The 24020-nt window shown below is 45.1% G+C and overlaps 1 protein-coding gene across 3 annotated transcripts in view; it reads left to right on the top strand.

Annotated features, from left to right (window-relative positions):
• Positions 1 to 1917: 1917 nt before the first annotated feature.
• The window catches only part of SLCO3A1 (solute carrier organic anion transporter family member 3A1), a 345269-nt gene continuing 323166 nt past the window's right edge, over positions 1918 to 24020 (top strand). For all 3 annotated transcript variants that reach the window (XR_010839766.1, XM_059059268.2, XM_059059267.2), the window contains exon 1: positions 1918 to 2279. Coding sequence is in view for 2 of the 3 variants with exons in the window: in XM_059059268.2 (XP_058915251.1) it covers positions 2100 to 2279 (180 nt within the window). In the remaining variant the exon portion in view is untranslated. The remainder of the gene's footprint in view (positions 2280 to 24020) is intronic.

Raw genomic sequence — 24020 nt, 5'->3', positions numbered from 1 at the left:
ATGTAAATAAGACTCGAAGACTATACCGCACTTTGAAAGCTATTTCAATAGCGACAGGATCACTGTTCAGAAACAGGTAAACAGTCTTAGCTCAGCTTTGTAGCTCAGTTTTGGAGGCAGGGAAGGGAGCTAGCTCATCAAGGGTCTTCTCAGGAAAAAGTGATGAGGCGCTCTCATGATGCCAGAGTGATGGAGAGGACCAAGGGCGTGAGAGGAAAGATCCCATAGAAAAGTTGGCTATGAGTGAGCGAAGGGTGTAGGGAGTAAGGGAGGGGCTGCAGTAAGGTGATAAACTCTTGGGCAATGGTATAGCCGATAATGACAGGAATCGGGGAAAACGGAAAAAGACCTCTGTGGTGGAAGCCAATTCTCATAGGAGACAGCCCAGACAAGGGGAGGGGAGCATCTGAAAGGGACACCAAGCCTAGGTGAGATCATGTGTGAAACCACAGGAGGATGCAGCAGCTTATATTTAGATGGTATGGTAAGACAACACCCACTACCATTACACTATCCATTCTCGTTCAAGTTCTTTGGGAGTAAGCAAAAATTATGGAAGTGTTAATTACTCTTCAATTTCAGATTTAAGCCTGCCTTGGTACACAGGCGCCTAGGAGAGTGGATCATTTTCTTAAACATGACTATTAAGGAAAAGCTTTTCAAATGATTGGTTAAGCCCCAACTGGACCAGGTGGGAGATGCTGAGTGCTTCCTGGTACTTGTCCAGTCCTTTCCAGGCTTCTCTGAGCTTCCGAAAGCTGTCTGCGGACTAGCAGATCCTGTCGGTAGTGCCTTGTGGCACAAACTCCTGGTAATGATTATAAAGAGCGGCTGCCATGGGGCCTGGGCATTCAGGCCAATGCCAAGGAAGGTGGTCCCGGGCCACAAAGCTAGGGGAGAGGTGGGGACCAAGGCAGGCCTGTGGCTAATCTCTTCTTGCTGGCTCCAGCCGCGCGGCTACATCATTTTTGAGGATGGCCTCCAGGCAGATGACGGGCTGCACAAGGCCCTCTGCTGGGGTCGCTGCGACCCTGCAGCCACCTAGACGCCGTGGCTGGGGTCACCTGATTATCTGTGCGGCTCCCGACGGGTTAATGGAACTTCTCTCTTGCTGAGCGCTTCCGTTCTTTTCTCTCCTTTTGGTCTGGGGCCTTTTAGACACACCCCGAGGCCTAGGAAAGCAGGAGCAGAGGCCACCAGGCTGTAGAAGCCTCGAGCAGCTCTGACCTTTGGCACCTCCCCAAGCCCCAGAGCGCAACATCCGTCCCCAGAAATACCCGGGCGGAGGGGAAGGGAGCGCGCCAACCCTTTCCTGGGTACTCAGTCTTCTCTCTCTTCCTAGAAACCGCTCCTCCCCTCGGGTCTAGCGCCCCGACGCCGGAGCTCTAGGTCCCCGCCCTGCGGGGGCGCCTCCGCACCCCATCTCCGCGGCCGGAGTTTCTCCTGCAATACCACCCAGTGTCCACGGCGGCGCCCCGAGCCCCAAAGCGCCATCTAGGGGTTGGGTACGGCCTTCCTCCCTCTGGAGCACCCCCTTCCTTACTCCGCAAGGATTCCCCCCCTCCCGCGTCCTTCGGGCAGCGGGACGCTTCCAGTCTCGGCCAAGGGGCAGCGCTTGGAGCCCCAGGCCGGTACCCTCGCACCTGCCCCGGGGCGCACGGGCGGCGAGGAGCGGCGCGGCGGGGGCGCGCAGCGGCTATCGAGGCCCGGGCCTCGCGGTAGAAGAAGGGGAGGCGAGGGCAGGCGCGGCCCGCGGGCGACGGGAACTGGGCGAGGGCAGCGGCGGGCAGCCGGCGGCGGCGAGGCGGCGGCGGCGGCGGGCGGCGCGAGGAGCCCCTGTGATTGGCACAGCCCTAGCCGGAGGAGGAGGCGAGGCGAGGGGAGGGCGGAGGAGGAGGAGAAGGAGGAGGAAGGGGGCGAGCGCGGCGGCGGCGGCGGCTGCGAGGAGCCGTGCCTTCCACCTTTCCAGCCCCGGCAGGACGGGGGTGGCTGCCGCGGGCCCGGGGCGGGGACAGCACGCAGCCTCGCCGCGCGCACCTCCGCCCGGCAGCGGCCCCGACACCCGGGGCAAGCGGGAAATCGGCGGCGGCGGGGGAAGGATGCAGGGGAAGAAGCCGGGCGGCTCGTCGGGCGGCGGCCGGAGCGGCGAGCTGCAGGGGGACGAGGCGCAGAGGAACAAGAAGAAGAAAAAGAAGGTGTCCTGCTTCTCCAACATCAAGATCTTCCTCGTGTCCGAGTGCGCCCTGATGCTGGCGCAGGGCACGGTGGGCGCCTACCTGGTGAGTCCCCGTGCCAACTCCACCGCGGGGCCCCTTCCCCAGCGCGGCTCCCGGGTGTTCAGCTGACAGGAGGAGGGGGCAGCCCGGGCGCCGGGGGCAGGCGGGCATGACCTCCGCCCGGCGTGGAGGTTGGCGAGTGGTGCAGAGGCGGCCGCCGGGGGAGCTGCCGGCCCGGGCTGCTGAGCGAACCGGGAGCCGGCGGGACCGTTGATGCCCGCAGCTGCTCGCGCGGCCGGCGAGGGCTGGGGGGGACCCGGGTTGGAGAGGCAGCGGGCAGGTGGGCGTGAAACCATCCCTCTCCCGCCAAAGCACAGCCAGAGGATGAGTTCAGGAGCCCCCCTGCAGAGGAAAGCATCGCGGTTTTCAGGTGACCTGCACATGGAAAGAAAAGCCCGTTAGCCTCTTGCGTCCTCGACTCTGCATTCCATCCTCCGGGAGAACAAATCCATTATGCATCATTTTCTCCGGTAGCTTTCTCCATCCGCCAATTACGGAGGGATTTAACAGTTTAGAGTAAAATGCGCCCGAGTGTGGCCCTGATCCGAGCCGGGGCTGCAGGGTGAATATTCCCACTCCGTATCCCGTTAGCCATCTCTCAGCGTCTGGGATAAAGTTACAATACCTGGAGAGCAGCTGTGAGTTTGTGTAGTTTTTGCTACCCATTCTTAGACCTCAATTCCCCACTGTGGTCTCTCGTTCCCAAGGGGGTATTCCATCATTGTGCACAAGGTACATCGATTTCATTTGCTTCTGAGGGGGGATTTTAATGTTCAAATGGTCAGGGGTGCATAACATACCAGAGGAAACAGCTTGTAATGACTCAGCAGTCAAATACCTACTTTACCCGCTGTCTCCTGCCCCGCGCAGGTGGTCCCAACTTGGGTTTAAGAGAATGCACTTCCAGACCCAAGTACGGTCCTGACTAAGCAGGATTTTTCAGAGTGTATAGTGTTAAGACATTACTTGGCTACTAACCTGAAACTGAAATCAAATGTCATAGATTTTGAGTGTTAGTGAGCAAGTTTGATGGAGATAGAATTGGACAAGGTTTTGGCTGTTGGAGAACTACATCCTGAGATAGAACCATGCTCTTTCTGATAGTACCATTAATCCCTTCTTCCTGGCCTTGGGGTTCAGTTAATGAGGGCCAGTCGCTGGGTGCCCTGTACCATTCATAAACAGCCTCCTAAGAATTGGGGCTTGCTGTCAGGGGGAAGTACAACCAGGCTTGGTCTCTTGGTGTGGGGTAAAGTCAGTTATGTGGTTACAAGAGAGGGTTATTCAAATTCAGCTCGGTTCCTGGGGTGACAGACTTACAGGGTTTCTGAAAATCAAATGCGTTTTCTTTGCTCCTTGTCAGATGAGAGGCATTTAAATCCCTGTTACTGGCTGCATCCATGACATGCATGCTGCTGGTGAACCCTGCAGCCAAAAGCACATTTTCATTTCTGTTTAGATTTTTGTTTTATAAAATGCACTTGTAGTTCGAATACATAGTTGCAGACAGTACCTGTGGCCTTCGGAGTTTTGGAATTAGGGGATGACCGAGTCTTGGGTGGTGGGGTCAGTGTATCAGAGTGTCCTTGGAGGGAATTTGACCATTCGGAGTTTTGGAATTAGGGGATGACCGTGTCTTGGTTGGGGGGGGAGGGTCAGTGTATCAGAGTGTCCTTGGAGGGAATTTGACCATTAAAATATTAAAATAGAGACATGTATTACTAAGATGCAAATGCACAGTAATAAAAATACGTGTAGGTCTGTACTGTAGCATATGCAAAGTATGTGATACCTAACCGGGGCTGTGTTTATCAACAGCTGCTTCCAGTTTATAAGTTTTTGCCTCAAACCAATTTTGTTCAATAGAGTGGATTATTCATGTTCTGTATAATAGTATCTGATGTTGGCAAAAATTGAATTTTTTGAAGTATGCAGAGTGTTACGGGTTTTGGAATTTGTGGACACAGATTTGGAAGATCACCATTTACAAATAAAAGGTTTTACGTCTTAAAAAAAAAAAAAACGCCTCAGAACTTTTCACACCATGAATGATAAGGGATGGGCTTGGTTTTAGCTTGCAGTGATTTAAGGGTTTTGGAAAGAAAGGAATCTGGGCTTCGATCAGACGAGTGGCCGAAGCCCCTTTAGAAAGTTAAGAAGTAGAGGGCTGGTGGATGTTACAGGCAGGGCTGGCCCCAGGAGATAGGAAGTAGACTCTGATCCCAGAATGGCTGAGTGGCAGGCAGAGGAGGAATTGAGTCCACCTGGTGGGGATCTCTGGGCATTTCCCGCCTGGGCTAATGGAGAGCCTGGTTTGAGGGGTAGGGTAACTGGAGTCAACAGGTGACCGGCAGAAAGCAGATGGAGGCCTAGGAGGGGACGGGCTTAGGAAATTGAATGCATTGTTATTATTTAGAGTGGAGGCATCAGATGCTCAGGTCTCTGCCCTACTCCGCTCCTCTTGGCTCTCCATTGCCATCTGAACCTCCTGAAAATAGTTTGCTTGTCAGGGTTGACTGAATCGGCTTACCATGGGTTTTGCTCTTTTGGGCCGCTTGGGAATTTTCTCTTCATCTGTTATTTGGGAGGTAGAATTAAAAGTTTGTTGTTTCTTCAGTGATGTGAGACTTCTTTATGGCTAATTTGAGAATGAAACATTACAGGATGTTCCCAGGAAAGGCAACTTTATCCATTCATTGTGGCTTTCTTAGAAGCAACTTTGAAAAGCTGGACTTGTGTGTGTATGTGTGTGTGTGTGTGTCTGTTTTCCCTCAAGAACCCGCCCAAACTCAAGGTAGATCTATATAGGAGAAAGCCACCAATTGTTAAGCTAGTCAGGGGACCGTCAACTTTTGGCCTGGGTGCTGGGGGTCTCCTGGGGAAATACAGAAGGACTTTGATCCTGATGCCTAAACTCGATGATGATGGTAATATAGATAAGGTGACCTGGGTGCAACCTGGGCCAGCTGTGGATTCTGAAATCTCTTACCCTTGCCAGTGTTTTAACTGGAAATCATTCTTCAGATAAGACAACAGTCACAGGGATGGTCTCTTGTAGTCACTTAAATTGCCTGCCTGGCTAGGAAAATTTTTTTTTTCTGCCTAGGAAGAGGGACCAGGACTTCCCTGGTGGTCCAGTGGGTAAGACTCCACGCTCCCAATGCAGGGGGCCCAGGTTCGAAAACTCTTCGGGGAACTAGATCCCACATGCCTGCTGCAACTAAGAGTTCACATGCCGCAACTTAGAAGCCTGCATGCCGCAACTAAGAGCCCACATGCTGTAACTAAAGATCCTGCATGCTGCAACTAAAACATGCCACAATGAAGATCCCGTGTGCTGCAACGAAGACCCAGTGCAGCACACGGGATAAATAAATTTAAATAAATTTATTTATTTCAATAAATAAATAGGGGCTTCCCTGGTGGCACAGTGCTTGAGAGTCCACCTGCCGATGCAGGGGACGCGGGTTTGTGCCCCGGCCCGGGAGGATCCCACATGCCGCGGAGCGGCTGGGCCCGTGTGCCATGGCCGCTGAGGCTGCGCGTCCGGAGCCTGTGCTCCGCAACGGGAGAGGCCACAACAGTGAGAGGCCCGCATAGCACAAATAAATAAATAAATAAATAAGTATTAAAAAAATAATAAGAGGGACCCATTCAGTTTGATCATCACTGTGTGCAGAAGAGAGAATGCAATTTAATTTTCCTCTACTTGAGTCTTTGCTTCTGGTGGCTCCAGTCTGCCCTGACCTACTTGCAAGGATGTAACATCTGCTTAAGTCTTGGGCTGTTTGGAGAAGGCACAGGCATATGGGAACTGCACAGAGAGAAAGTTGTTTTGTGTGCACTTGATGGTGTTTGGGGGAGACCCATTGAGATATTTCAGGCCATTCACTGAAGGTAGCCCTTCCTATAGAGGTTTGTGTGTGTTCTCAAATGAGTGAGGACTGGAGGTGATAAGGATGTGTGCAGGAAATTAAGACCTCGGGCACCTCTGGGCCGTTATGGATGAGGCTCAATTACAAACACATTTGAACTTCCCCAGGATGAAAACTTTAAAAGGCCAGTTTAGTCTCTGGGTGGGGCACACAGGAGGTTCCTATGAATCAGGAATGGGCATGACCCTATCTTTTTTTTTTTTTTGCAGCTTGTTATTAAAATAAAGTTTATTTTTTTATTGAAGTATAGTTGATTTACTATTTATTAAAATAAATAGTTTATTTTTTATTGAAGTATAGTTTATTGAAGTATAGTCCAGCTTTTATAGTTATTAAAATAGTTTATTTTTAACTGAAGTATAGTTTCAGGTGTACAGCATAGTGATTCAGTTATACATATATATGTTATACATACATATATATATTCTTTTTCAGATTTTTTTCCCTTATAGGTATTACAAAATATTGAGTATAGTTGCCTGTGCTGTACAGTAGGTCCTTGTTGTTTATCTGTTTTTTATACGGCAGTGTGTATATATTAATCCCAACTTCCTAATTTATCCACACCCCACCCCATTTCCCTTTGGTAACCGTAAGTTTGTTTTCTATGTCTTTGAGACTCTGTTTTGTAAATAAGTTCATTTGTATCTTTTTTTTTTTTTTAGAGTCCAAGTATAAGCGAGATTATATGGTATTTGTCTTTGTCTGACTTCCTTCACTCTATTTAGAGTTATGTAAAAATGAAGTCTGAGGTTTTGGTGACATTGTAAGGAGACGAATGACTGACTGTGTCAACAAGGTTCCATCTCACTGCTTTATATAGTCACTTTGTTTCTAGGCTCTAGAACATTCAGTGGGCTTGCAATGACTGGCTGAGGTGAAACAGCTGGATTTGTTCTTCTGTTTTTTTTCCTAAAGAAGCATCATTTTGAAGATGTTTTCTTTTTTCTTTTGCATATCTAACCCAGAAGCAGACAGCTGAGAGACATTTTTAAAGTCCTTGTCAAATTAGTATGATGACTAAGGCAACTGTATTTTCTTTAATCAAATTATTTTACACACTTATGGTTACTCAGTGACAAATTCCCTGTCATTTGCATAATTACTATATAGCCCCAGGTAGGAAGAAATAAAATTACCCTGATTTTTTTTTTTTTCTTACAGCTTAGTTGAAAATGTTTAGCTAATAATCATTTAGGGGAAAAAAATTGTTTCTGAAAATTCCTTTCAACCAGCTTTGTGTACATACCTCAGGTTCTGCGGAGGTTTCCTCTTGTGTGTTTAGCAGTCGAAGAAATGGAATTAGTTGTGAAGTGAGCAAGAGCTCTTTCCTGAACTGGGGAACTCTCCCCATTTCAGATTTAGATACCTTACAAAAAAGGTGGCCCAGAGGCCTCTCCACAGCGGCCCTGCCTTGCTAATCAACCGCTCAGCGTTTAAACTCATCTTCTTGCGGGCTGCCCGAATGGTGTTGTTCTGTATGAGGCTGCAGAAGTTTCCTCTAGTTGCCAAGGCCACCTGAGCAAAAGGGTCTCTGTGACTTTTTCTTGCTCATCTTATTAAAGCAAGCTTGGGGGTACTGCCTTGTCCAGGGACCAGGTTCACTTGACTGACCAGGCATGAGTAAGTGTAATGTCGCAAAATCAATGAGGATACAGCTGCCTTTCCTATAGAAGTAGGCCTGGAAAAAAGAAAAAACTCTGTGAATGTTATTGGCTGGTTGCAGAGAGAGAGCAGAAGTTGGCATTGGTTTCAGTGTCTGTGCCGGGCCTCCTGCAGAGGCTGTGGGAGCCACAGGGACTCATGCTGAGCTGCCCATGGTCCTTGGATTCTGGGGGTCAGGGCCCGCCAGGTGACTGGTGAGTGTGTACGAGGTGCTGAGCGCTTGCTGCGGTGGAGAATGACTCTGGACCAGCAGCATTTCTCCAGGACCTTACTTCCAACTTAACAAACACGTTTAACTTGCACAGATTTAACTGCACACACCACTGAATAACCATGTTCCTGTGAGGTAGAGTCAAAATACGTTACCACTTTACTCACTTGTATTTTGTCATACATGTTCCATATTATATTCTGTGCATTTGTGTGCATTATCTATTTACATACATGTTCTTATAAAGAATTACATTCACCAAATATAGTATATTGTCCTTTTGTGGGGGGGGTGGTGGTTAAGGGACATTCAGTGGTAATTCTGATTATATGGGTCCCATGTGGATTTATTTTATTTTTTAAACTTAAAAAAAATTTTTTTTTGGCTGTACCTTGCGGCATGTGGGATCTTACTTCCCTGACCAGGGATCGAACCCGAGCCCCCTGCAGTGGGAGTGTGGACTCTTGACTACCGGACCACCAGGAAAGTCCCCCATGTGGATTTAGAACCCAGTCTATAGGTGAAGAATAGTCACCTGTATTTTATTCCCTCTCAGAAATGCCACTGGTAATTTGTAGGCCAGGACGATAGCATCCTTGTTCTTTTTTTTTTTTCTCCCTAAACTTTTATTAAATGTAATGCAAAATTCTTTCTTTTCATTTTCTGCTTCTACATAGTTAAATGCTTTTTTTAAAAAAACATCTTTATTGGAGTATAATTGCTTTACAATGGTGTTTTAGTTTCTGCTTTATAACAAAGTGACTCAGTTATACATATACATATGTTCCCATATCTCTTCCCTCTTGCATCTCCCTCCCTCCCACCCTCCCTATCCCACCCCTCTACGTGGTCACAAAGCACAGAGCTGATCTCCCTGTGCTATACGGCTGCTTCCCACTAGCTATCTGTTTTATGTTTGGTAGTGTATATATGTCCATGCCACTCTCTCACTTCATCACAGCTTACCCTTCCCCCCTCCCCGTGTCCTCAAGTCCATTATTTAGTAGGTCTGTGTCTTTATTCCCGTCTTACCCCTAGTTTCTTCATGACATTTTTTTTTCTTAGATTCCATATATATGTGTTAGCATACGGTATTTGTTTTTCTCTTTCTGACTTCACTCTGTGTGACAGACTCTAGGTCCATCCACCTCACCACAAATAACTCAATTTCATTTCTTTTTATGGCTGAGTAATATTCCATTGTATATATATGCCACATCTTCTTTATCCGTTCATCCGATGATGGACACTTAGGTTGCTTCCATGTCCTGGCTATTGTAAGTAGAGCTGCAGTGAACATTTTGGTACATGACTCTTTTTAAATTATGGTTTTCTCAGGGTATATGCCCAGTAGTGGGATTTCTGGGTCATGTGGTAGTTCTATTTGTAGTTTTTAAAGGAACCTCCATACTGTTCTCCATAGAGGCTGTACCAGTTCACATTCCCACCAGCAGTGCAAGAGTCTCCAGCATTTATTGTTTGTAGATTTTTCTGATGATGGCCATTCTGACCAGTGTGAGATGATATCTCATTGTAGTTTTGATTTGCATTTCTCTGATTAATGATGTTGAGCATTCTTTCATGTGTTTGTTGGCAATCTGTATATCTTCTTTGGAGAAATGTCTCTTTAGGTCTCCTGCCCATTTTTGGATTGGGTTGTTTGTTTTTTCGTTATTGAGCTGCATGAGCTGCTTGTAAATTTTGGAGACTAATCCTTTGTCAGTTGCTTCATTTGCGAATATTTTCTCCCATTCTGAGGGTTGTCTTTTGGTCTTGTTTATGGTTTCCTTTGCTGTGCAAAAGCTTTTAAGTTTCATTAGGTCGCATTTGTTTATTTTTGTTTTTATTTCCATTTCTCTAGGAGGTGGGTCAAAAAGGATCTTGCTGTGATTTATGTCATAGAGTGTTCTGCCTATGTTTTCCTCTAAGAGTTTGATGGTGTCTGGCCTTACATTAGGGCTTTAATCCATTCTGAGTTTATTTTTGTGTATGGTGTAGTGAGTGTTCTAATCTCATACTTTTACATGTAGCTGTCCAGTTTTCCCAGCACCACTTATTGAAGAGGCTGTCCTTTCTCCACTGTACATTTTAATTTAGTTTTGCTTTCTGTTTCTCTATCTGTATCTGCAAAATAGATGATACACAGGAAGAAAAGTGGCATCAGTGACTTCGGTTCATAGGATAAGTGAATTGATGTGGTTCTAAGACACTTGTGTTTGATATGATCTAAGTGCTTAGGTGTTTATATGAGAGGCATTATGCTTAATGATTGGAACCCTAAGTTAATGGTTAAAATTCCCAGGTGGAGAACAGCAACCACCCATGGCAGCTGTGACTTATTAGATAAGCATCAAAAGACCCAGGATTCACTCCTGTGTCCTCCTCTTGCTGGATCTGTGAGCTTGGGCTGATTACTTAACCTCTCTGTGCCTTGGTATTTAATTTTAAAACTCATAGTGTTTCTGTGAGGGTTAACTGAGTCAGTACATCTAAAGCACTTTGATACTCACATGTGGTGAGTACTCGATAAATACTAGCTATTATTATTAATAACAATAACATGGTTATACATATTTACATAAGAACTATGTAGCCCCAACCAGTGAGAAATAAAATTATTTCCATCAAGCTTTGGTCTTGGTTTAGTGAATTGTACATTCAGATCATTTCCTAGTTTGCTGTGCATTTTGTCTGGGAGGTGAAAAGTTTTTAAAAGCAAGAAGTACTAATAAATAAGTTGCTAATTCTGTTTGTTCCCTTGTTATAAATACAGCAATCCATTTCATCTTAGAGATGGTATAAAAATTACCAGTCACGTGGGAGAGGAGCCCACTCTAGTAATAATTCTGACCATTTACAGTCAGGGGGTACTTTGAGGTGGGTAGAGAAGGGACAGCACACAGATGGCTGGGAGGACAGGTGTGCTGATGCTTCTCTTTGGGAGGCCCTCAGGATCTTTGCTCTGGTCTGTGGCCACAGGGTGGAGAAGACTGGGTAGGTCTTCTAGGTTTGTAGGCAGCTGAGAGGCAGGGAAGAGAGTGTTGAACGAAGAGTCAAAAAGACCTAGGTTTGAGCCTGGACTTGTTCCTTACCTGCTTCCGATGACTTGACTTACCTGAGCCTCAGTATTATTATTGGAAAAATGAGGATAGAGCCTGTCTTATACAGATGGTTGAGAGATTTAAATACAAGGACACGTGAAAGAGTGCTGCTCATAGGGTGCAGTGTTCAATAGTTGCTTTAACAATAATGGCATAACCCTACTGGTTGACCTTGGCACAGCAGACGTCCCTTCCAGGTACCCGAGGATTTGGGGTATTGTGTGTGGCCTGGGTTCTGTTTCCTAAATTGGAGATCTGCTTCTCTGGATGAAAAGTGGCCACTTCAAGGCAGCCTGGGGTGTCAGGAGGGGGCCCGGGGGACATACGTCGTGGACGTATGCTACTCTCCAGGCAGCCTTGTTTAAGATGTGAGACCTCAGAGCTCAGGCCTGGTTGCAGGGAAGGGCTCAGGTCCCGCGCATCACCCACTGCCTCCACCTTAGTCCTCTTGCAGTTCTAAGCAGAGCTCAGACGCGCAGTTGTGGGCAGTTCCCTGATCTTGGTCCTTTTTGGTTTCTCAGAAGCAGAGCGAGCTCTCAACACAGTCTTGCTGCCCATCCCGCGGATTCGTCCATCTCGGCTTAGGGCTTGTGGGGATTGTTTAGGAGGATACCTTCTGCACGCGCCACTCTCCTCCCATCAATGGTTTCAGAAGCATCTTTCCTTACCCAGCCTGGTCAGTGCGGTCCTTGGGAAGGATAGGGCATGAACTGGGCCCTTCTCAGTCCATCAAGCTGCAGTTTGTATTTTAGGTGAGTTCTTAGGTTTGTGTTCAAATGCCACAGACTTCACAAGAGAGAACATGCACACTGAGGACCCCGGTTACCAAACCCTGGTGGCTCCGTGTTGACCTCACTGAGGAAGGAACCTGTCCGCTTCTTAAAGCGCTGAACTTTCTGCAGCCACAGCTGTGCAGTGAGCAAGCACGGGGAACCTCTTTCTGGGTGTTTCGTGACAACATGTAGAGCAGAAATGGCCCCCTGGATGTGGGCAGAATCTCCGCCACTGGCTCTTTATTTCAGTTCTTCTTTGTGGCTGAGTCGAGCCCTTCTGAAAAGGGAAGCCCTCTCTGACGGACTGTTTAGTTGCTTGTTCTTTAGTGGAAATGATGGTAACCAACCCAGCTATTTCTTAAATGACTGGACATTCATCTCCAAGCGGGGAAGAGTTATTTCACTGTCTAAGTTAGGAGACCTGGACATTAGAATTTTCCTGGACTTAAAAGAAGAGTCTCATGTATCCCTTCCAGTCAACACTCGTCAGAAATCCTTAAAGGCAACATAGGTTGCTGTAAGCCCTACTGTTTGAAGGGGGGGCAGGGGAGACGTGTGAGCCCACACTTCCCCTTTGTCTTCGTGATTTCCACCATAAATTCCCTGGCAATGGCTCTTTAAGTACCTGCTTCTTCTGGAGATGTCATATCCCACATGGCATCTTAAGTTACCTGGTAACAGAATCAAAGAGGGTACTGACTATAATGAGGGGGTCTTATTTCCTTAGGGTTGGCTTTGGTTGAAATCTTTGTCGTGAGCAGGCTGTGGCCTCAGACGCATCCAAGCAGGCAGTGGGGGTGACTGTTGCATCACTAGGATGTGGCAGAAGGTCTAAGCTCTAGGCAGTAGTGTGAGTCCATTCAAAAGCCTGGAGTATGCCATTGGCTCTTCTGTCTGTGCATCTGTCTGTCTGTCCATCTGTCTATCCATCCACACTCGCTGTGGGAGTTCTGTACTCTGTGCAGATTCTCATTTGCCTGGCAGGTTGCCCTTTGGGATGGGTGTCTGGATAATGAACTTGGCTGTCCAGGTAACCCTTGAAACCTCTTCTTGGTAGGTCTAAAGCCTGTCGTGGCTGTCACTTCCTAGCCATCTAAGCTCTGGGCTGTGTAGTGTTAGCAGAAATAGGAAGTTGGGCAGGCTTTCGACAAACAGTCCTGGTGAATGTAATGGAATAATATAGAGTGGAATAGCCAATTCCTTCCTACATCAGTGTTCACACAACCACAGGGACCCGAGGAAGGTAGAAATGAATACTTTCACCTCCATTTCTGCACTTGCAAGGTTGGTGTAGGGAAAACAGTGTCAAATGGTGTTTTTCATTTAAAGACTATTGTAAAGTGTTCTTGCAAATGGTTATTTTCTTTCCCTTCTCCTCCACCTTTGGAAAATGTTTATGTAAAATAGGCAGCCTCCTTCTAATTGTTGGCTTTGCCCCCCTCCCCCTTCTGGCTGCAGTTCTCCCATCTTCAGCTGATTAGAATGAGAAATTACCACCTTGAATATAAGCAAGTTGAAATTGGAAAGCTGCCCTCTAACTGATTATATGAGCTTGAAAATACTGTACCTGAAATCTCGTGTTTAAGACTTCCCTTAATTATAAAAAAAGAATTCCCTTAATGAAGATAAAAATCTCAAAGCAGCATGGACGCACCTGTTTTCATTATGTAAGATTCAATTATTGTGGTGCAACCTGTAAAATAAAGAATAGTGTTGATTAGTTCATATCTCCGTTGGCTTTTTGGGTCAGAGAATAGTTTGAAGTACACCCACAGAGCCACATAGAGCTTAACCCCCTGCAAGTTGGCCGCCACTACTTCAGCACCAGCACCCCTTTCTCTCCAGGGGTGCACAGGCTCATCCTAGGTCTGTGGTCACCGCAACTCTCAAGGTTGTAGAGGGCAGGCGTCCATTAAGGTCGACTTTAGAGATTGCTCACGCCAATCAGTGGGACGTCCGGGAAAATTGCTGTTAACCGTGATGGGCTTTATCCTTTGGCCATTTCATTTCCTGAAGCGCTGCCCTAATGGGACTTGGGATGTCCTTTGTCTCGTTTTGCATAACTGGCATGTGTTTCAACATGGCACATCACACCATCCTCTCTCAATGCCATATATGCGTGAGGTGCCCAGCACAGTATGCTACACAGTCCATTTCAGATTTCCAGCCTCCTGAATTATAGACAAGGAGCTTATTTTCTGGCCATGGTATGCACTGGGGGGAAAGGACTTAAAGGGAATGAGACCAGTTGAAATAGCTATAGAAGAGCTTCAAACAGACCTCTCTTGCAAAAAATTTAGGACAAGACTCATGATGGATCATGTGGCATGTTTGTTGCCTCCCCAGTGCTGGTAGATACTATGTTTGTTACGAGGCTTAATGTGCTAACAACGGGTTTTTCCGCAGTCCAAGGGAGGATATCTTTTGGAAACAAAAAAAGATAAATTAGTGCCTTAGCTTTACCTTTGCCAATCCATGGAGATTCGGATAAATAGATCAAAAAGTCCTGGAGCAGTTTTGCAGCTTTGCAGCCCTCAGTTGATGAGAGCAAATGGGGAGGTGTGCCTTCCTGCAGCCAGGCTCAGAGTGGCACGTGCAGCCAGCAGCAGTTGGGCTAAATCCAAAGGCAGCCCGTGGAACTTGTAAGATGCACAGGGGGGATTGGCCTGCATTGGGACTCCCTTTCTTACGTCTTTTTAAAGATTACATTGTGGGAGCTCTATGCTTGTTGCTTTCATCTTCTGCAAAATCAGGGCACAGAACTAAGTAAATTACCTAAATGTGCTCCAGAGCTGCCCACATTAGCCAGCAGGTGTGAGCAGGTAAACAGGATGAGTTTTATTTTTGGAAATAATGATTAGAAACATATATAAATAAAAATAATGTTTTGGTGAGTGCTGGGAAAAAAAAATCACTCATTTCTCTCACTGCCTTTTAAAACATCCCTCCTTTTTTTTTTTTTTTTTTTTTTTTTTTTAATAGATGCAATGTTTCCTGGTAGGAAACACTATCCTTAATCTAGTGAACAGATAAAAATACATGCATTTATATTTATCTGTCTTAATCGAGTGAACAGATAAAAATATATGCGTTTATATTTATCTGTCTTCTGATACTTTGAATTTCATTGGGGAATGCTTTTGTCACCTAAAAATAATAGTACCAAGGCAGCAATTAAAAATAACCCCAGGGCTCCTGACACCCAAGACCATCAGGGAGATGATTGCATGTGACAGGTGAAACACTTTAGATCCCCCTCCCCTTACAAAAGAAAGCTGAGTGTTCTTGCGTCGAGGTCTGTCGCCTTTGTGGTTGCCTTTCTCTTTGTGCCAGCTAAGCTGAGCTGTGGGGGTCAGGCTGGTCAGCTTAGCTCTGTCGCCTCCTGGTTGCTCATTAACTTTATTCCTGCCTCCGTCTGCTGGCCCCTGACCCCAACAGTGCCACGCTTCACCAACCCTGGCAGGATGTCACAGCCAGATCTGCGAGACCCCTGTGAGGGTGTGCTCCCGGAAGTCCAAACCCAGACCACTGCTGAGTGGAACTCTATGCCAGGCTTTTGCCACGGGCACTGTTTTTTTGTTTGTTTGTTTTGGCCGTGCCCCTCGGCATGTGGGATCTTAGTTCCCCGACCGGGGATTGAACCCGTGCTCCCCGCATTGGAAGCACAGAGTCTTAACCACTGGACGGCCAGCGAAGTCCCGCACAGGCACTGTTAATACCCTTCTTCCAGCTCCTCCTTTGCTGGCTTCCCACCATCCTTATTCAGTGGAAAAGGCAGCTGAGCCCTTGCCTCTTACAGGCCCTAACGATCCAATCCCATCCTTCACCACGGACTGCGTGCTAATTCTTGCTGTCCTGGACCAGTTCTGAGCTTATTATATCGTATTTAAGAGTGGAATTGAGGGGAGTTGGCCCTTCCTATTTATTTAAACCTTTTCCTAGGTGGGGTTCATAGAACAGTAGGGTCATTCTCGAACATTTTTGGTGTCTCTGATGTTAGACCAAAATCGGGCTGTATTTTCTCCCTTAGATATATAGAGATGTGACGTGTGTAAAGAGAAGGTGACTTTCACAGTTATCCTTGGGTTGGGAGCTGGACTTGGACCCGGAGGTGGGAAGATAGATGAATGTTAATGTGTTTTTCTGGGTGTTTCTGAAGGAAGAAACTGGGTGTGTTAGTCTGCGGCTGCTGTAACAAATCACCACAAACTGGATGGCTTCAAACAACACATTTCTTTTCTCACAGTCCTGGAGGCCAGAGTCTGAAATCAAGGCGTCGGCAGGACCGCACTTCTTTGAGTCTCTGGGCAGAATTCTTTCTTGCTTCACCCGAGCTTCTGCTTCTGAAGGCAGCCCTCGATCCTCGCTGTTTCTTAGCTTGCAGCTGCACCCCTCTAGGATGTGACTCTGAGGTCACATGGCCTTTTGCCTCTGTGTGTATCTCTCCTCCTCTTATAAGGTAGTAGTTAATGAGGGCACCACCCTGATGACCTCATCTGACCTTAAATACCTCTGCTAAGACTTTGTTTCCAAAGAAGGTCACATTCACAGATCCCAGGAGTTAGGTCTTCACCATGTCTTTTGGAGGGACACATTCAACCCATTATGCCAGGGAATAAAAAGAGCAAAGGACCCTAAAACAGTCTGAGGGTACAAAGGAAAAAAAAAGAAAGAAAAGGACAAACTCTGCCCTCTTTAGAGTTTTGGGTTGGGTAAGAGGATTATGGGATATTGGTTGGAGAGTTATTCTAACCGGGAAGCCCTGTCTTTGAAGAAATACTGCCCTGTGACAATCCTTGCTTCCTTCTGTAAGAAGATCACCATGTTTCTCTCCACAGGGGTGGTGTGGCTTACGGGAGTGGACCTGATTGGGTTAATGGGTAGCTTTGAACAAGTCCTTTCCCTATTCTGGGCATAGCGAATGCAGGGATTGGATTAGATGATCACATCATTTGATAAAGGGCAACGCATGTTTTAAAAAGCCTAGAAATACATGCGGGTGAGTACTGTGTAGGGATGTAGTGTGTGGGTGTGTTTGTGTGCAGTCCATCTCCCCTGTCTCTTTCACCCGGGACTGCTTCACAGGAACCAGGCCTGGTAAAATGTCCAGCTGGCCCCGTCTCCTCCCTGAAGCCCCATCGGATTCGATGAGGCTGAAAGACACTTTATGGCTGTGCCAGCCAGTGTCAGATTTGGTCAGGTCCGCATTCTAAGAAGACCAGACATCTGCCTTCTCATCTCATTCATCTCTGTGTGTTTTGGATGGAGGTGGGGGCTGCCTGATTCTCGGAATTTCTCAGCACACGCTCCTTTTTAAAGACTTCAGCTTGGTTTCTGCCAAACTCATTAACTTGGACAACTTCCTTAAGTGCTGTGAGCAATATAGAGTCGAGTAAGGCGTGTTCTTGGCCCTCATGGCGTTTATACATCCTAGTGGGGGAGATGGTGTGTTTATAATGTTTTCATTAATCACTCATTCATTGGACTGTTTCAGGTCCCAGGCCAGGCAGTGGCTCGGCCCTCTTGGAGCCTTGAAGCTCTTGCAGCAGTGTTAACACAGGACAGTGTGATCTCTGACCGTAGAAGCAAACTGTTGGTGTCAAGGTGGGAGGTTGTGTTGGAGGTGGGTCTGAGTGGATGAGGAGAATGGTTATGGTTGCAGACGGAAAATCATTTTCTCGATCTTGGTCAGGGTAGATCTAAAGGAACGAGAGGTTAGGGTTAGTGTTGAAAGAGTTTGGCTGGGGAAAGCCCTTGGACGTGGCACGGGGTTGGGGAGCTTCTGATGGAGAAGGGGCAGGCTGGGAACACGGGGCCACAGCCACATACCAGGGCATGTCAGGTCTGGCACCGGGGAGTCTCAGCTCCAGCCAGCAGTGCGGGGGCTGTTGGTATCTCTCTTGGCCAGGCTTCCATCCTTCCCCCAACCACCCAGCTTTGTAGTAGTGCCTGAAAATGCTGCTAGAAGCCAGACTTTCAGCATGTGGAGGAGGCAAGCCATATCAGGGTATCCTCAGACTCAGCCAGGAGCAGGCATGGCTGCATTGCATGACGGAGCCAAGGGGCTGAAGGATGCTGCTGGTCCTGGAATGCTCCTCTCACCAGGATGGGGGCAGTGGAGGAGGGGGAGCTGTAGCATCCATATACAATGACACCTCTGTATTCAACCTCTCTTTTGAGTTATCTCCAAATGAGAATTCTGCAAGATGAGCCAACATTAGGAAAGGTCCTATCCTATTTGACTTTGTAAAGAGAAAACAAACTCTAGCTTGGCCTTGGATGTATCAGTTCTGGATAACTTTAAAGCTGGTAATAGAACAAACTGTGTTCACACACAGGAAATGTCTCCAAACAAAAAGTGGGCGTACAGTTTTCAGTTTAAAAATTGGATGGAGGCCATTCAAACTTCCCCTCCTGTTCTCCTTGAGAAGAACTTGGCAAGCTGCAGGGCGGGGGCACTTGTCCTTGGAGTAGTCATGAGGGTCCAGAGAGACGATATCCTAGGACCAGAGCTGGCTACTGGGATAAAGCCCCGATAACGTCGGGGCTGAGAGGCTGGTGGAGGATTTACTGAGCTCTTTGCCCTTCAGCTTCAAAGGCTGTGTAGAGGGTGTGTGGAGTCTGGCCTGAATGCCTTCCTGACCTGTTGGCCCACACCTGTTGCTGCACGTGGCTGGTTCAAGCAGTGGCTGAGAGCCCCGTGTGGCCACATCACCTGGCTTTACCATTAACTTGAACTTCAAGTTCATGCTTGTGGCTTTTTCTCTTAATATAAAGACATTACTCTCTTACTTATTACACAAGGAATACTTGTGTTGAAAATTGGGAAAATACAGGTAATGATAGATACATTAATAAAAGAAGAAGAAGAAACATCATCCATAACGCCACGACATGGAGATACGCTGTCGACTTTTTGGTGGGTATCCTTTCAGTCTCTCTGGGTCCACCCACCCGCATTCTTTCATGGCTTTGACGATGTAGTAATGAATATACCTACTTCAAATGAGCTTGAGAATGCTGAATGAGGTAATCCATTCAGAGTGGTAAGCCTGAGCCTCTCTGCAGTATATTACTCTTGTTATTATAAGTTATAATAAAATCAGATCACACCACACATTCTGTTTGGAGCCTACTCTTTCCCCTAAACCATGGTGTCCACTTTCTGTAACATTAGATGTTCTTCTCTGGGGTCCTGGTTTTAAAGGAAAGTGACCTTACGGTAACTAGACTTATATCATGATGATCATTTTGAAATGTATAGAACATCGAACCACTGTGTTGTACACTGGGAACTAATGCATCGTTGTAATTCAATTATACTTTAAAAACAAACTCATAAAAAAAGAGATCAGATTTGTGGTTACCAGAGGCAGGGATGGGGGAGGGGGAAATGGATGAAGACAGTCAAGTGTCTTAAACTTCCAGTTATAAGATAAATGAGTACTAGGGATGTAATGTACAGCATGATAAATGTAGTTAACACTGCTGTGTGTTACATATGAAAGTTGTTTAGAGAGTAAATCCTAAGAGTTCTTATCACAAGGAAAAAATATATTTTTCTATTTCTTTATTTTGTATCCGTACGAGATGATGGATGTTCACTGAACTTATTGTGGTCATCATTTCACGACGATATGTAAGTCAAATCATCATACTGTACACCTTACACTTATACAATGTTGTATGTCAATTATATCTCAGCAAAACTGGAGGAAACATTTTTTAAAAAGAGAATAGCAAAGAAAAATTATGTTACTTTTTTTGTAAAAACAATACATATTCATTATGAAGAATTTTAAAATGAAGAAAAGTTCAGATAAAAATATTTTAAGGAATTCCGAATCCTACCTTTCAGAAATAATCTTGAGTGATTTGGGGTTTGGGAGTGATCATCACACTTTCCTTTCTGCTTCCTCTTCTCCCCAGTTAAGAATCAATTGGCTGGTAGACCTAACATCCAGCTACAGAGGTATAAAAATAGCATCTTGGGGTTTATATGGAAATGTTTGGAGTTTGGGTTGGAAAACTCAGTTTATGGACGGATTCAGAATTCTCACGACTTTATTCCAAGTCAGAATGACAGGCTGTGTGTCTCTGCAGGGGCACACCTGCTCAGCTTTGCTCAGAGGAGGAAAGAATGTGTATGTCCTATGAATGTGTATTCACAGAAGGAGAGGAAGAGGTCTGGGCAAGCTTGCCACGTTTCTTTCTCAGTCTTACTGATTTGATAAGTCACTCCATCCCTCTTTGAGGAGGACTGAATGAGGAAGTCAGAAGAACAGATGGTTTTTTTCTCTGTTACTTCCAGAAGGTAGAGGTTCCTCTAGTATGGATCAAGGTATGAATTCTAGGAAGAGGAAAGAGTAATTCCCCCTTATCATGAGCTGCATACCACTGCAGGGTTCTTTTGTTCTTACATGGAAAAATGGCTCACTGGCTGGCTGGATATACTTTGTAAAATATATGTTCTTAAAATGCAAAGTTTAATTTCAGTCGAACTTAACATAAGATTTAATTAAAACTTGAAAGAGGTCACTGTCTTCTGCCACTGAATGTTGCTGTAGAAGAGTCTAAGGTCAGTCTAAGTTTTTCTCCTTTAGAGGTTATGTGCTTATAGATGAGACACTTGAGTAATTCTTTCTTAATATTGGACATGTAACTTAAACGCAGTATGTGTTACTGGTGCATAATGTGTGCTGTATTTTTGTGGAACTTGATGTTTTCATTCGGTCAACAGGGTCAATTCTTTATTAATCTCTGGGGATTTTTCTTATATTGCCTTTTGAACACTTTCTTGGTTCTGTACGGTGAGTTCTCTACTGTAAGTATGCCAGTTATCTGTATGTTGGATTGTCTTTGAACTCCTTAGTTATTTGTTTTGCTTTGATTATTTTAATCCCTTATTTTAGTCCCTTATGCACTGTGTTTATTTCTAGCTTTCTTCTAGTCAGTAAATTGGTTTGAAGCCATCTTTTCTTAGTTCTATATAGATTTTATTTTATATATTACTTTCTCGTGTTTATTTTATTTTTAATTTTTTTAACATCTTTATTGGAGTATAATTGCTTTACAATGGTGTGTTAGTTTCTGCTTTACAGCAAAGTGAATCAGTTATACATATACATATGTTCCCTCTTCCCTCTTGCGTCTCCCTCCCTCCCACCCTCCCTATCCCACCCCTCTAGGTGGACACAAACCACCTAGCTGATCTCCCTGTGCCATGCAGCTGCTTCCCACTAGCTATCCACCCTACGTTTGGTAGTGTATATATGTCCATGCCACTCTCTCACTTCGTCACAGCTTACCCTTCCCCCTCCCCATATCCTCAAGTCCATGCTTTAGTAGGTCTGTGTTTTATTCCCGTCCTACCCCTAGGCTCTTCATGACTTTTTTTTTTTTTTTTTTTTAGACTCCATATATATGTGTTAGCATACGGTATTTGTTTTTCTCCTTTTGACTTAATTCACTCTGTATGACAGACTCCAGGTCCATGCACCTCACTACAAATAACTCAATTTCGTTTCTTTTTATGGCTGAGTAATATTCCATTGTATATATGTGCCACATCTTCTTTATCCATTCATCTGCTGATGGACACTTAGGTTGCTTCCAATTCCTGGCTATAGTAAATAGAGCTGCAATGAACATTTTGGTACATGACTCTTTTTGAATTATGGTTTTCTGAGGGTATATGCCCAGTAGTGGGATTGCTTGGTCATATGGTAGTTCTATTTGTAGTTTTTTAAGGAACCTCCATACTGTTCTCCATAGTGGCTGTATCAATTTACATTCCCACCAACAGTGCAAGAGTGTTCCCTTTTCTCCACCCCCTCTCCAGCATTTATTGTTTGTAGATTTTCTGATGACGGCCATTCTGACTGGTGTGAGATAATATCTCATTGTAGTTTTGATATGCATTTCTCTAATGATTAATGATGTTGAGCATTCTTTCATGTGTTTGTTGGTAATCTGTATATCTTCTTTGGAGAAATGTCTATTTAGGTCTTCTGCCCAGTTTTGGATTGGTTTGTTTGGTTTTTTGTTATTGAGCTGCATGAGCTGCTTGTAAATTTTGGAGATTAATCCTTTGTCAATTGCTTTGTTTGCAAATATTTTCTCCCATTCTGAGGGTTGTCTTGGTCTTGTTTATGGTATCCTTTGCTGTGCAAAAGCTTTTAAGTTTCATTAAGTCCCATTTGTTTATTTTTGTTTTTACTTCCATTTCTCTAGGAGGTGGGTCACAAAGGATCTTGCTGTGATTTATGTCATAGAGTGTTCTGCCTATGTTTTCCTCTAAGAGTTTGATGGTGTCTGGCCTTACATTTAGGTCTTTAACCCATTTTGAGTTTATTTTTGTCTATGGTGTTAAGAAGTGTTCTAATTTCATACTTTTACATGTACCTGTCCAGTTTTCCCAGCACCACTTATTGAAGAGGCTGTCTTTTCTCCACTGTATATTCTTGCCTCCTTTATCAAAGATAAGGTCACCATATGTGTGTGGGTTTATCTCTGGGCTTTCTATCCTGTTCCATTGATCTATACTTCTGTTTTTGTGCCAGTACCATACTGTCTTGATTACTGTAGCTTTGTAGTATAATCTGAAGTCAGGGAGCCTCATTCTTCCAGCTTCTTTTTTCGTTCTCAAGATTGCTTTGGCTGTTCGGGGTCTTTTGTGTTTCCATACAAATTGTGAAATTTTTTGTTCTAGTTCTGTAAAAAATGCTAGTGGTAGTATGACAGGGGTTACATTGAATCTGTAGATTGCTTTGGGTAGTAGAGTCATTTTCACAATGTTGATTCTTCCAATCCAAGAACATGGTATATCTCTCTATCTATTTGTATCATCTTTAATTTCTTTCATCAGTGTTTTATAATTTTCTGCATACAGGTCTTTTGTCTCCTTAGGTAGGTTTATTACTATATATTTGATTCTTTTAATTGCAATGGTAAATGAGAGTGTTTTCTTAATTTCGCTCTCAGATTTTTCATCATTAGTGTATAAGAATGCCAGAGATTTCTGTGCATTAATTTGGTATCCTGCTACTTTACCAAATTCATTGATTAGCTCTAGTAGTTTTCTGGTAGCATCTTTAGGATTCTCTATGTATAGTATCATGTCATCTGCAAACAGTGACAGCTTTACTTCTTCTTTTCCGATTTGGATTCTTTTTATTTCTTTTTCTTCTCTGATTGCTGTGGCTAAATCTTCCAAAACTATGTTGAATGAGAGTGGTGAGAGTGGGCAACCTGGTCTTGTTCCTGATCTTAGTGGAAATGGTTTTAGTTTTTCACCATTGAGTGTGATGTTGGCTGTGGGTTTGTCATATATGGCCTTTATTATGTTGAGGAAAGTTCCTTCTATGCCTACTTTATGCAGGGTTTTTATTATAAACAGGTGTTGAATTTCGTCAAAAGCTGTCTCTGCATCCGCCTGCCGATGCAGGGAACACAGGTTCGTGCCCCGGTCCGGGAAGATACCACATGCCGCGGAGCGGCTGGGCCCATGAGCCTGTGCGTCCGGAGCCTGTACATCTGGAGCCTGTGCTCCGCAACGGGAGAGGCCACAACAGTGAGAGGCCTGTGTAGCACAAAACAAAACAACAAAAAAAGGTTTCTCTGCATCATTTGAGATGATCATATGGTGTTTCTCCTTCAGTTTGTTGATATGGTGTATCATGTTGATTGATTTGCGTATATTGAAGAATCCTTGCATTCTTGGAATAAACCCCACTTGATCATGGTATATGATCCTTTTAATGTGCTGTTGGATTCTGTTTGCTAGTATTTTGTTGAGGATTTTTGCATCTATGTTCAGCAGTGATATTGGCCTGTAGTTTTCTTTTTTTGTGACGTCTTTGTCTGGTTTTGGTTTCAGGGTGATGGTGGCCTCATAGAATGAATTTGGGAGTGTTCCTCCCTCTGCTATCTTTTGGAAGAGTTTGAGAAGGATAGGTGTTAGCTCTTCTCTAAATGTTTGATAGAATTCGCCTGTGAAGCCATCTGGTCCTGGGCTTTTGTTTGTTGGAAGATTTTAAGTCACAGTTTCAATTTCAGTA

The sequence above is a fragment of the Kogia breviceps genome, chromosome 3 (genome assembly GCF_026419965.1).
Source record: "Kogia breviceps isolate mKogBre1 chromosome 3, mKogBre1 haplotype 1, whole genome shotgun sequence".
Taxonomy (NCBI): Eukaryota; Metazoa; Chordata; class Mammalia; order Artiodactyla; family Physeteridae; genus Kogia; species Kogia breviceps.
This window is presented reverse-complemented; position numbering and strand designations above follow the sequence as displayed.